We start from the raw sequence: 14867 nt of genomic DNA on the forward strand, positions 1-14867 counted from the left end.
ATGTTTTTTTAACTAACACCAAGGACATTCAAGGATAAATTTACATTATTACTTGGTTTAATGAACCTATTGGAAACTCTTGTTTGTCTAGAAAATAAATTTTATTGTTTTACAATGTCAAAGTCTAAACTAACAATTGATTCTCAAACCTGCTGCACAGAGGGAAAAAAAAAAGCAGTTAGAAACATTCCTAGATTCTACTACTATTTCCTGAATCAGAGTCTCCAGATTTGTGGCTCAGGGATCTGTTTTTCTGAAATGTTCCTCAGGCATTTCTGATGTCCAGCAAGGCTAGGCAACTTGTATTCTACCAAAGCACTAAAACAGTTTTATTCCATTATTTGTCCCATATATTGATAGGCCTTTCTTTCTTCTTTCTTTCTTTTTTTTTTCCTTTTTGTCTTTTTTCGTGACCGGTAATAGGATCGCAACCCTCAGTGTCGCGCCCGCACCACGCTCAACCAGTGAGTGGACCGGTCTCTATATGGGATCCGAACCCTCGGCGGGAGCGCCGCCGTGCTCTCAAGCGCCGCACTCTACCGAGTGCACCACTGGGCCGGCCCTTTCTAAATTTTTAACATGAAGTCTTTCAAATCTAAGATGGAGCCAGTGAGACTTTACTTTCTATGTCTAGAAAACTTAAGTTGGTATAAGCAATTTCCAGAGAATCAAGTGGGTTTGAAGTATCTAAGCAATGTATTTTTATAGCTTTGTTTTAAATCACTCAAATATTATCCTTCCTTATTAAATATATTAGATTAAAATGGGAGAGACAATTGTACATTAAAGGAAGAATTAAAAATAGAAATTAGAATTCCTGGTTTCTAGATTCTTCCACACTATGGAAATATACAAATTATGTAAGCATATTGATATGGTAATTAACATGTAAGGAATATTTTTTATTATTTTCAGTTTATTTAGTTAGCTTATTGAAGGTTCCATTATTCTACTTCATTTCTCTATGCAGAAAATGGCATTGTATTTTCATCTTGCAATATAACTTCTTTTCAGTACATATTAAGATGCAATGTCATTGTAGAGCAAATAAGAACTATCATACATTAATTGATTAAATGATTTTCTTAAATAGGTTCAAGCCAAATGTTACCAGCTTCTCCTCTCAGTCTTCCAACATTCCAATCGTGCCCTTGCAACTCCCTATATCCATTCATTAGCTCCAGTAGTGGTTGAAAAGCTAAAAGCTGTTGAAAGAAACAGACCAGCCAGTAACACAGAACTTTTAGCTGTTCAAGAAGGAATCAAAGTTCTTGAAACATTGGTTGCTCTTGGGGAAGAACAGAACAGTAAGTATTTTCTTATAAAAAGCCAGTAGTCAAAATGAAGATCTGATTTATATATAAATCTTATTTGATTTTAGACACAGGCCTTGGCAATACTGAGTTTACTAAGAAGCAATTACTATCTGAAAGCGTAATGTATTTGCTTATGTTACTAACATGATGCATTGAGTTGATTTTATATTTGTTTTTTTATGAGCAGAAAGTTAAAAAGAATTACTGACAGCATTTCAACACACTAATTTTTTAATTTTCTAGGAATGTATCCTTTAAGAACTAGGAAATATGTAGATATTTGATAGATTTTTTAAAATAACATATTCCAGTCTTCATAATAGAGGTATAAAAGTTTTATAACAAATATAACCATATGAACATTGGTATTAAACATCATTATTAAATTTGATGTTTTAAAATTTTTTTTTTATTTGATTAAAAACTGTCTCATACATCCATTCAACCAGACTTATGCAGCTTACTATATACTTTTATTTATTCTCTTAATGCTAAAGTCTTGGTTTTATCACAATATATTTATCTTTAAAAATATGATTTTTGATTGTTGTAGAAAGACTATACATTTTAAACTAATGTCTTTTAATTAGGAATATTAAGCTGTATCCCATTGTTCAAGATTATAAATAACTAGATGAATATCCTTGTACAGAATGTCTTTGTACATATTTTTTATTATTTTTGTCAGATAAATTCGTAAAAGTGAAATTATTGGGGTGAAGGAATACTCATTTCTAGGGCTTGTTGCTAGATTGCTCTCCAGATAAAAATTTTACCAATTTTTCCTATCATAATTTTTTCTTCTTCTCTTGAAAAAATTTCACATGAAATTGGAAAGGTAGTAGATATTTTTGAAAAGCTATTGCAATAGTTCCCCTATAAAATAATAATACAGAACTATGTCAATAGAAGAATAAAATGCAGAGGTGATTGTGAAAGAAAAATTGATCTGATTTGACGATTAACTGGTTATCGGGGGCAAGAGAAAGAGAAGAGGCAATTATTACTGTCTTGCATGCAAGCAGTGTCAAAATTAGGAAGGTCAAGCAGAAAGGGCTATTTGGAGAAGTTGATAAATATAGTTGAAATTAGTAACATATTAATATATAGGTTATTTGGATGGAAATTTATGACTGATATCATGGCCTATGTTTGGCAAAGCAACATAATTTTATTTGTATTTTTATTTTACTAACTGTAAACTCCATAAAGATGAAAACTAAATCTTATTCATTGTGTAATTTCAGCAGTGAGCTTATTGCCTCTTAGTATTTAGAATATTTTTAAGTTGAGTCAACTCTTGGGATTGGTTCCTGAACAGGTGCCGTAGTTTAGAATTAAACTTTGCATGAGGACAGGGAATCTTTTTTTTTTTTTAATTCTGTATTGTTTGATTTTTTAATAGTTAGAATTTTTTTGTATTATTCATGTAATTAAATATAGTTTAATAGCTAATTAGGCTTTAGCAATGTCCCTGAAATTAATGACCCTTTTCCAAATAAGAAGGCATTTATTTAAGGTATAAAATAACCAAAGCACTGTAATTTCAACTCTCAACCAGACTAATTTGTCGTATTATTAGTGAGATATATCAACAATAAGCACCATCATGGTTTCTTCATTTTTTAATGTACTGCTTTGCTCAGATAACAATATGTTTTGTGCTATAGCAAGACTTAAGAAGTAGGATAAGTAGTTGGTCTATTTTAAGAATTTAAACTAAATATAAGGCTAAAAACTATGCAAAAACCAAAGGTAAATGAATCCTGTTAATGAATTATTATAGCATTCATTAGGAGGATACCATCAAATAAATGAATGAAAGAGTGAATGTATATGATATTAATTTGATGGCAACATTTTTATACTTACCTTTATATTTTGTATAGTTAAATGATTCCAAGAAGGTAAGTTTTCAGCTTTTGAATTTGTTTTATCATTCAGCTTTTTTCACCTCATTTACAAATGTTATTATTTTCAGTTTCACAGTATCCATTGTAAGAAATAGGCAGTGGATGTTTTCTTACCCGTTTTGTATAGTTAAATGATTCCAAGAAGGTAAGTTTTCAGCTTTTGAATTTGTTTTATCATTCAGCTTTTTTCACCTCATTTACAAATGTTAGTTATTATTTTCAGTTTCACAGTATCCATTGTAAGAAATAGGCAGTGGATGTTTTCTTACCCTATATGACCAAGGTTACAAGCTAAAAACATTGGAATTATATTTGACTCCTTGTTCTTCATTTTTATTCAGTCTATTACTCAAATCTTGTCCTGTCTCTTTTTGAAACTTCTCTAGGATTCAAGAGAAACTTACTTCTTAGTTTTACATCTAATCACCTCATAAATAGGTAACTGATAGTTTCTTAGCTGGTATTTCTCATCAGATTTACCTAAAGCAATTTTATCTCTCCCTTGCTTAAGAATTTTGAAGTTTCCTCTTCCATTACAGCATCAATTTAGAACATCTTTACTTGGTTCTCAAAACTTTAATTCTGCTCCCCAGTGTGTACCTACTAACCTGGCCATACTAATTTCCTCACTTTGCTCATTTTAATTGTTATGCATTGTCATACTATTTTAAATTTCCTCAGATGTTTTCTTCTCCTCCTTTTTTTTTTAATACAAATCTACTAAACCTATGTCAGATCTCATTTCTTCAAGAAATGTCCTCTTATGCAGCCCAATCTTACCTTAACCTTCATAGAATTTATTTGGTGGTTATAACCACCCATCTTATTTTATGGCCTTGTAATAATCACTAAACTATGAAATCCCAAATTATTACGTGGCTTTCCGAGTCTCTTGATGAACTCTATACTCAAAGGCTGATGAGATTTTTAGCACTTAGTTCTCTCGTTGTTCTCTGTGCTCTCTACTCCTGTCAACTAGGTAATAAAAGCATTAGGTAGAGATGAATTATATAACATATTTCCTATAAGTCTTAGCACATTTCTGGATAATTACTGGGTCCTTAAATAATTCATAATATACTTTTCCAATTAGTTATGTTTTAAAACTGTTAAAACCAAAATTTTCAACCTGCTGTTGAGAACCTTTTTCAGTAAGCCAATACACTGAAGATAATTTTATATTTATTTGACAATTCTTTACTGTATTTGCATTATGAAAGCCAGTTCTTATTATACAATGCTATTATCATTCTATATGAGGGAAACTGAGCTAAATCTAGCAAATTGGAGGATTTACTTGGGACTTTTAAAATATCAGCTGTTACTTTCTTTCTTCTGAAAATCTAATATGGGAAAAAAAGAATCCATTAATTGAAAACTTCTTGGTGGCTTCCAGGGGAAAGAGTGTGTTTGTTTATTCATTTAAAAAATAGTTATTGAATGCCTACTGTGTGCCAGGTAGTGTTCTAGGCATTGGGGATTCACCATGAAATAAAACATTCAAAAGTCCCTGATCTCATGGAGCTTGCATTCTGGTAGGAAAACACAGGCAAAAAGCCCCACCACACCCACCCATTGATACTTCTGTATCTACATTATATAGAGATATATACAGACATATATCCACATACAATTTTATATAGAGGTGAAAATGGATATAACTTTATCAATTTTAGATATAGGTATAGTAGTGAGATATAGAAATTAATAAGCGCTATCAAGGAAAAGTACAGCAGGGGAAGAGGACAGGAAGTACATGTTCAGGGTGGGATTGGGGTTCTGGAAAGGATTTACTGATTATTATCACTGTCCTTGATGACATCAGTGTGTGTTATATCCCATATTCTTTATCAGATACTTCCTGCTCCCTTATAGCTTTGATCCTATTTATTGTCATTCTACTAAAATTAACATAAATTAAGGAGAAAAAATCATTATTCTCAATGTTGATTATAAGAGATTTTATATATACACATATACACATACGTAATTACATATAAAGGTTAATTGTTTAGAAAAATATCAGCTTTAATGAAATTTATTTGCCAGGATGGAGTTGTTAATATGGAAATACAAAGACTAGCAAAAGGAGATGAAGCTTCCAAAGAAATCATTTTTTAAAAGCTGGGAATTTATGTCAGCCAAACATGGGTTCTTCTTTTTTAACTTTAAGGTTTACGTGTTCCATTATTTTTGAGGAATTTCTTCTCATTGTGGGTTTTGGGGAATGATGAAATGGAATAAGAGTTGTATTTCTATTTTTTAAAAAACATATCTAGTTTTAGTTAAATAATGGTAAATAGATGCTACTCAGGATTCTGTTTCCTACTCCGACCTCCTGATTCTAGAATGCCTTGAGTATTTTATAATCTTACTCTCAGAGTACATTCTACCAGATGGCAATTGTAAAGTGTTTTATTCCTTTTTGACCTTTTGGCAAGTATTTATTTAATAAACCAAATTAATGTAAATGTAAAATAAACCATCTTAACAAACCTGGTTTCTAACCCTAACATAGATTGAGCATTTAGTAAATATTGAATATGAATTTTGAGTTGCTGTTGAAGTCTAAAATATGTTGTGCATGTTTACTTGTATTTTATTATAATTCAGTCTTCTATGGTAATTGCCTAGTTTTTAAATTAAAATTTCTTGTAATCTTCAGGTTCCTGATCATTCTTCATATTTTATCTTTGCTATTTACAGGAGTCCAATTACTTGCTCTTTTAGTTCCCACTTTGATCTCTTACCTGCTGGATGAAAATTCTTTTGCCTCAGCAAGTTCAGCTTCCAAAGATCTTCATGAGTTTGCACTCCAGAATTTAATGCATATTGGACCTCTGTATCCACATGCTTTCAAGACAGTAATGGGGGCTGCTCCTGAGTTGAAAGTACGTTTAGAAACTGCTGTTCGAGCAAGCCAAGCTAGCAAAGCTAAAGCAGCTGCCAGGCAGCCAGCCCCTACCATACATTCTGCACCAACAATTAAGCTAAAAACAAGTTTTTTTTAATTTGTTCTTACATTCATTTTTATGTGTATTGTCAACTAGCAACTAATTAGTGATAACCACTGTATCATTCCAGACTGTATGTTCATTTTATTTGTATATTGGTATTATCGTGGTTCCAAGTAGGTTAAGTGAAAAATGCTCACACCACTTACTGATTTTTAAGGAGTGATCGCTTATCATGCGGTCAGTGTGTTTTCATTTTCTTGCAATAATGTTTCTCTTTTATTGTATTAATTTATTTTTTAAACACTGAGCCATAGTCTTTTAAATTTTAATGCTAAAAACATAATTGTATCATGTAGTTGGGTAGTGTATAGATATTGTCAAGGAAAAAACAGGTCAAAATTCAGCATCTGTCATGAAATAACTCAATTAAAACACGCAGATTTTAAATTTTGAAGTCACCAAAATAATGGAAAATGTCTGTTTTGTGGTGTATATACTATGAATAAAATCAGAACATTTTCTTTTTTTTTTTTCCTTTTTGTCTTTTTTTTGTGACCGGTAACGGGATCGCAACCCTTGGTGTCACACCCATACTGTGACCAGCAACAGGATCGCAACCCTTGGTGTCGTGCCCGCACCGCGCTCAACCAGTGAGTGGACCGGTCTCTATATGGGATCCGAACCCTCGGCGGGAGCGCCGCCACACTCCCAAGCACCGCACTCTACCGAGTGCGCCACCGGGCCGGCCCTAAATCAGAACATTTTCTAAGCATTTCCCAAAATGTCCTTATCTTTCTGATGGATCTTTTTACTTACATGTTAAATTACTAAATTATGCTTGTGTGTATTTTAGTTGTTAACTACATTAAAAATTTTCATTTAAAGGTCCATTAAAATGTTTTAAATGTGGCATAATGTTCTGCTTTTTTTTTAATAACTGAAATTAGGCCTCAGTTATGTTTTGTAATTACAGAGCCTCAAGTTCTGGCTATGATGGTTAGTTATGTTCATCAAATATTTATTGAGTGCCTACTGTGTATAAGGTATTAAGCTAAGTGCTGCAAGGCATACAAAAATGAGTTAGTCATAATTATAATTATGCCATTTTCCCATGCGATGGAAATTTTATCACACGAAATAGGTAATTGATGAAATGAATGTTTGCCACAGCATTTAGCAAATTTTAAACACAAAGTTTTACCAGTGTAATGTAGACTGTATATTAAAAGCAAGTTCTTTTTCTTTTCTTTTTTTTTTAAGTGGCTGACTGGTACAGGGATCAAACCATGGGCCTTGGTGTTGCAATTCACTTTTCTGAACATTCGAAAATGTATAGCTATTTATCACCGGCTACCTGCTATTTATTCTTTCTTGTTTCTGCCCCATCCTTGTCTTTCTTCCTTACTCCGTCTTTTAGATACCTCAGACAGGCACTTTCTCTTACCTCTTTTCTGATTTTATTTCTGCAGGGTTCTTTTTTTCATTTCAGACTTGCATTTCCAAAGTTATTCGCCTTGTTTTTGTTTTGTTTATATTTTTGGTGACAACTTTATTGCAATCTAATTCACATATCATATAATTCACCCATTAAAGGTGTACAGTTCAGTGGTTTTTAATATATTCACAGAGTAATGCAACCATAACCATAGTCGATTTTGAACTTTTCATTACCCCAAAAAGAAACCCTGTACCCTTTAGCTATCATCCAAGAATCTCCCCATTTCCCCCTAACCTTAGGCTATCACTTATCTACTTTCTGTCTCTGTAGATTTTCCTATCATGGACATTTCATATAAATGGAATCATGTAATATGTGGACTTTTGTGACTGGCTTCTTGACTTAGTGTAAAGTTTTTAAGATTTGTCCATGTTGTACCATGAATTGACACCTCATTCCTTTTTATGGCTGAATAATATTCCATTGTACGTATACCACATTTTGTTTATCCATTTATCAGTTGAAGGACATTTGGGTTGTTTCCACCTTTTGCCTGTTATGAATAATAATGCTATGAACATTATTTACTAGTTTTGGGGTGTACATATGTTTTAATATCTCTTGGGTATATGCCTAGGTGTAGAATCGCTGACTCAAATATTAGCTCTGTTTGACTTTTTATGGAACTGCCTTACTACCTTATAATGTTATTTTTTTGCACACATACATGTATGCACATAACCCCTATCCACTCATCTATTTATAAAGTATGTTTATTTCTGCCTTGGCTATTTTTTGCTGTTTTTGTTACCTCTCAGGCTTTTCACATTATTTCCCTCTTTGGGGTAGATTGCATCATGCATTAGCAATGATTCTCCTTCCCACACTCCCTCCCTCTCTCCGTTTCTCTCTCTCTCTCTCTCTACTTTCTCTAAATGCTTCTAAGCCACTGACAACTTCTAGTTTTCTATGACCATATCTATAAAGGGAAGATCTGTTGGGAGATTTATATTTATTAATTTGTTTCACTGCTCAACCCATGAGATTCTCTCAACCTGAATAATCATATTTATTTGATTATGAACATGGAGGACGTTGTATCCTGCTTTCCCCCATGAAACATCATTATAGCCAGTGGATCCTTCCTGAAGCATAATGTTAGCAGTTTTAATAGTGTAAGAAGTAAAGTGTCTTTTGTTTGCTTTCCAAGTTCTCATTAATCGATATTATACATTTGAATTCTCAATTTAATTACAGAAAACTAAGCTCTAAAGTCAGGTGTTTCCGTTTTAAATAGGTTCTGCTATCAATTAGGGATAGAACATTGGACAACCCAATCCTTTGGGACTTCAGTTTTCTCATCTATAAAATGAGAGGAAAGTTTAGTAGGTATTCTCTCTGTGATCTTTTACACGTCTAGAAAGTATATATGTCTTTGTATTCATCCTGCTTATTTTTATCAAGAGAATGAATCTTCAGCCGATCCTTTAATATTGGCATATTATTTAGTCTGATAAGTAGTCTTTACGTGTGTGTAAAATTGTATCATGGTAGGACAATATGAATGACATTAAACATATAATTTAATCACAGAACTTAAAGTAATGCAGATTGTTACTATCAATAAGAGCTGCCGTTTCTGTCATGTGCCAGGCACTGTACTAGACACTTTCTATCCATTATTTCTTTTCATTCAAACGATGTTGATTGATGGATATAATTAGCCCAATTTTCAAAACATGTCTAATTACATGAGTTACTATTTCTCACATTTTCTTCTTAATTGGAATTTTTAGGTTGATATGAGAAATGGCTAGGGATACAAATAAATTTCTTGCTTTAATACCTTCCAGCAGATGGATTAATTTTAAAACATGATTTAATCATTACAACCCCATTTCTAATTCTCTCATATTTAAAAGCTTATGAAATTATTATTTATGGACTTCACACATTTTACTTAAGTAAGAAATTCATGTCTTAATTATAATTTAGAAAAATTATCCTAAACTAAGTTTTTGATCCTGTCACTAAACAAATGTGTGAAAATCATGTATGTGCAAGTCACCAATTGCAACTATTCTTTCTTTTCCTTCAGAGGAATTTGTTTACAGCCTTTGTTCTCTATCCACAATTCTTTTTGTCATTGAAACTTACGGGTTTCCATTTCAGGCAGTGTTTTTCTCATATGAATATACTTCTTTTTACCTCTTTACCCTTCACTTGCAGTTCTAATCAAGGAATGCATGGAAATTTAAGGGACTTGTTTGGCTTTTTCAATTTTTATAACTTTGATTATCGACTCTTTCTTTAAATCTCTTCCTTCTTTCCAACTTATTTCTAGTTATATAGGAAAATGCCTCTCGATTCATTTGTGAAACAAAAAAGGGTTTTAATCTCCTTAATGAGTGTAAAACCAGAGTCAGAGGAAAAAAGAAAGTCAATTTTATATCATTATGAATTAATCAATTTTAACTATGAAATTTGCATTCATTAAAATTTTGGGAAAATTATAAGGAGCACTCAGATGAAATTAATATTATTTTAGTCTATTTTCTTCCGAGTCTATTTGTAATCATCCTATATGGAGGATGTTGTATCCTGCTTTCCCCCATTTATTTTATAAGCATTTTCTCATAGTATTACTCTAATTATAATATGGGATGGATTTACTAATGACCATTTTTTGATTTTTTTATTTACTATTATTGACCTAGCTGATATCCTTTTACTAGTGGATGTATCATATTGACTTAGCCATTATCCTTTTACTTGGATACTTTGTTTCTAGTTTTTACATTTTTATAAGTAACATTAAATTTGACTTCTTAAAAATAAAACTTTGTAGATTATTTCCTTGGTATAGATTTCCTAAAGGGGTTATAAAAAAGTATGACAAAGATGAAATTCGGTGTGGATTGCTGAATTTTAGAAAATGATACTTTTTGGAGTAAGCATATGAAAATGAATCTGGGTCATTGTTTTCCAAATTCCAAGAAAATGCCTGGAGTGCCCTTAAATCTTCACAAATATTTTGATATACCGAAACATTATATATTTTAACAGTGTTTTAATTGACTGTAAATCATTGAGAAGCTAGTGGAAAAGCTTAATAGAGTTTGGGCTGTTTTTGGTGAAAATACACTTGTTAAAACAAGGAAGCTGCTAGTCCTACTCCACACACTGTGACTCCAGTGCATGTGTAAGTGAGTGGGGGTTGGAGGATCACCTTCAGATGCAACATGTCAAAGGCACTGACAAACTGACATGCATCTAAGCCTGGTGGTTTAAAGGAACTGAAGGTAAAAAGGCAACATTAACCTTCTTATAGGAGGACCAGATAGCCCACCTGCACCAACAGGTGATGTTTCAAACAAGTTGTTTGCAATTGAACATAAAAGAAGGGTTTTTAAAGAAAGCTGCTTAAAAAAAAAAAAAAAAAGATTGCTTTATGATAGTGCATTCCTTGACACTGGATATGTACAAGGAGAATTTGAGTTCCTGTTTGTCAAAGATTTTTGTGATATGATTGTCCAATGCTGTGTCTTATTCATTCATTGGTCAATTGTTTATGGAATACCTACTATGTGCCAAGTGTTGAGAATACTATAGTGAACAGTCAAGCAAAGAATCTGTCATGGTAGGCTTACATTTTGCATGGAGAGAGAGAAAATAATTGCAGATGGTGATAAGTAGTAGAAAGGAATGGTGTGACGTATGGTATGACAGAGAATAATAGGCAGGGATTCCTTCGTAGGGTCACCTGGAGCCCTAGCCTTTCTTCTCTTCAGATTATTGTGTATAACTACTTTCCATTGGTTGTCTCAGAGACTCCTCAAACTCAATTTAAAATTAAACTGTTTACCTCCTTATCTAAAACCTGCTTTTAATCCATGACCTCCCAGTAAAAGCTCAACTGTCTTGTTCTGTTGCTTAAATCATAAATCTTGGTATCGTCCCTGACATTTCCCACTTTCTCCCTCACTATAATTAATTCATCACTGCTATGGGTCAAATGTGTCCCTCAAAAGTTCATGTGTTGGAAACTTGATGCCCACTGTAACAGTGTTAAGAAGGTGGGAAATCTGATTATGATATTTGAAGGGTGGAGTCTTTGAGAGGTGATTGGATTGTGAGGACTGTGCTCTAGTGAATGGATTAATCCACTCATGAGTAATGAGTTCTCATGGGTGTAGACTTTATAAAGAGCACAGGAGAGAGCTCTTGATTTTCTCACCGTATGATACCCTGTGTTACCATGGGACTCTGTAGAAAGTTTCCCACCCAGAAGAAGGCCCTCACCAGATGCATCCCCTGGACTGTGGACTTCTCAGCCTCCAAAACTGTAGGAAATAAATTTCATTTCTTTATAAATTACACAGTTTCAGGTATTCTACTGTAAGCAACAGAAATATAATTACCAAGTTACCTCAATATCTTATCATATACTTCCGTGTGTCTTTATTGCTATTGTTACCACCGTAAGTCCAAGTCATTGTGTTCAATTGCAATATAGTGAAGTGGTTAACTGTGTGGACGATAGGGACAGTTTGCCTGGTTTGGAATCCGGCTCTGTTACTTACAACCTGTGTAAATTTGGGCAAGTCACTTGCCATCTTTTTGACTCAGTTTCTGCATCTATAAAATGAGGAGAATAATATCTTTCTCATAGAATAGCTTTGGATTAAATGAGTTAAGACATGGAAAAGATTGTAAAATAGTGCCTGACCCTTAGAAAACAATTTTAAAATGTCTGTTAGTACTATATTTTCCACACAGAAAATGAATAATTTTTATAAATTCAGATCTGATACCCTACTGAAAACTCTTCAGTTGGTTACCTTGGCATAAAGAACAACTCACGTACTGTATACAAATACTGTTAGTCAACTCCGTACCCTTTAAATTTGTATTTTTTAAAAACAACAATTCTTTAACATGACCTTTAAGGCTTTGCATAATCTGGCCCCTGTCTACTTGGCCTCCTTATTTTATTTCATGCTGGTGCCTATGGCCATATGGTAGTGTCTTTATCTGTCAAATGAAGATAATGTTAGTACTTTCCTCAAAGGGACATTGTAAGGTTTGAATTCACACATGTAAAATGCATTATTTTTATTGAGTAAATATTCAATAAGTATTAGCTGTAAAAATAATTACTATTACTTTCGTCTTGTTCTTTTTGTGTCAGCCATATTGGATTTTTTTCAACATATCAAATACAATGATAGAATTCCTTCATACATACATTGTGTACTTTTCTTCCTCAGGGTGTTTGAATTGTGCTTAAAAAGCTTCATTCCAGCGTATTCTTCTAGCTATTTTATACTCTTCCTTTATGTTTTAATGTGGTTACGTTCTCATTAGAATGTTGCAGCAGTAATATAGTTGTGGCCATATGTTAAAAACTGTAATATTTATTTGTTTCCCTGAAAGGAATTTGTATTTATTGGCTCCTTAAGCTTGAATACAATCAGCTCATTGGTCATAAAGTTACATATTATGAGTTGATGTGAAAGTGTATATGAGCTGGTTCAAACCACTCCTACTCTTGTTACTTCATGTTCTGCAGCTGAGGGGAAATCTGGGAAAGGAGATAACACAGATAATGGTAGAATTTTCCATTACAGAGAACAATTGTAAGTACTATAATTAACACATATTGAACAACAGTAGCATATTGAGGGCCTACAGAGTAGAGATATAGAGATGTAGCACGTGCAAAATAGGTTAAATCCTGTTTAAAGAAATCTAAGAAAAGCATGGATCTTAAAAAATTAAAGCAAAAATGTGCTAGACTTCTTTAACTTCATTCATTTTTCTTCTTTTTTTTCTGCCACAATGCCCAGATTTACAAACATTTTTACAAATGTTTGTAAAAAAAATAATGTACCACATTTGTATTCTTTGAGGACCAACTTAATTTATGTCTAAGGAATACCAGGTGGGAGTTGGGGGAGGAGTTGCTGTTCTGAGCAATTCAAGCCTAAATGGAGATTGGGTGTTTTTTGCCGAGAAAGTGGCTATACCTGGAAACGAGTGCATCTCAGTTGCATAGTTGGCAGGAATAGCTGGCTTATAAAAAATGTTCTCCTTGCACGCACACACACACACACACAGTTATTTTTATGTAATGAAGATTACATTAATTGTTTGGAATTCAGTTCCTGGCTTAGAAACGAAGACACCTTAGCTATTAAAAGAAAACAATCTGTTGAGTAGAGCTTTCATTCACTGGAAATTTTAAAAGAGAAAGGAGATAAAGAAGCAAGGGATGGAGTTGATGGGGAGAAAGGAAAAGGATGTGTAAAAACCAGTTTATCTTTGCTTAGATAAATAGAATCTGAAGTTGATCACCATTAATTTTCTAAGAGAAGTCTTGCTACAGCTTCAGAGCTGTATTATCATTTTAGTCTCTCTGTGTTAGATATTTAGATTTGTTACAGCAAACTGATTTTAGATTTTAAGTACTTATTTCTCTACATATCAGCCACCACAACATTAAAATTAATTTAATTTAATTTAATTTAATTTTTTTTTTTGTCCTTTTTGAGACCGGCCGCACCGCACTCAGCCAGTGAGTGCACTGGCCATCCCTATATAGGATCCGAACCTGCGGCGGGAGCGCTGCTGTGCTCCCAGCGCCGCACAATCTCCCGAGTGCGCCACGGGCTTGGCCCTAAAATTAATTTTAAATTAAATTTTATTTAAATAGTTAAATATATTAAAATATAAAGAAAATTAAATTTTGAAAGTAAAATTTGGCAACTTCCCAATTTTAACCATACCCTTCCAAAAAAAAAAAAAGTAATAATAATAATAACTAATTGAGGCTATTTTTCCATCCTATCACAAGATTGTAATGTAGATTTAATTCTTGGACTCCAAGAAAAATTTCTGTTGATGGAATTCCTTCATACCCAACTTGTTATTGGCTGTTTTCCCAACCCAGCCATTACCAGACTTTAAATTTAGGGAGTACGTATTGCTGGAGTCTGAGGAAAGATATAAGCCGGGGCTAGCCCTGGGAAACAGGGTAGGCAGAAAAGCGAGGTGAGAGAGATTAGGGAGAGAGATTAGGGAGAGGGCAGATAGTGGACGTGGCATATAAACAATGGGTTATTGCTTATTCCTGTTGCTCAAAGTTCTCTTCATCCTTGTGGAAGCTTCTCTTTTTTTCTGGCCAGAATTCTGAAAGAGCCCTCAAGCTCAATTTGAAGACTCTTTTTTGAGCATTTAAAGA

The 14867-nt window shown here is 33.1% G+C and overlaps 1 protein-coding gene across 1 annotated transcript in view; it reads left to right on the forward strand.

The window, feature by feature from the left end:
* Positions 1-6712, forward strand: part of LOC103592633 (HEAT repeat-containing protein 5B-like) — a gene marked incomplete at its 5' end in the record, with an annotated part of 7890 nt that extends 1178 nt beyond the window's left edge. Inside the window, 2 exons of the mRNA XM_008575441.1 lie at positions 1094-1307; positions 5936-6712. Of these exons, the coding sequence (XP_008573663.1) occupies positions 1094-1307; positions 5936-6240 (519 nt within the window). The remainder of the gene's footprint in view (positions 1-1093; positions 1308-5935) is intronic.
* Positions 6713-14867: the final 8155 nt, after the last annotated feature.

The sequence above is a fragment of the Galeopterus variegatus genome, unplaced genomic scaffold (genome assembly GCF_000696425.1).
Source record: "Galeopterus variegatus unplaced genomic scaffold, G_variegatus-3.0.2 Scaffold1188, whole genome shotgun sequence".
Classification (NCBI taxonomy): Eukaryota; Metazoa; Chordata; class Mammalia; order Dermoptera; family Cynocephalidae; genus Galeopterus; species Galeopterus variegatus.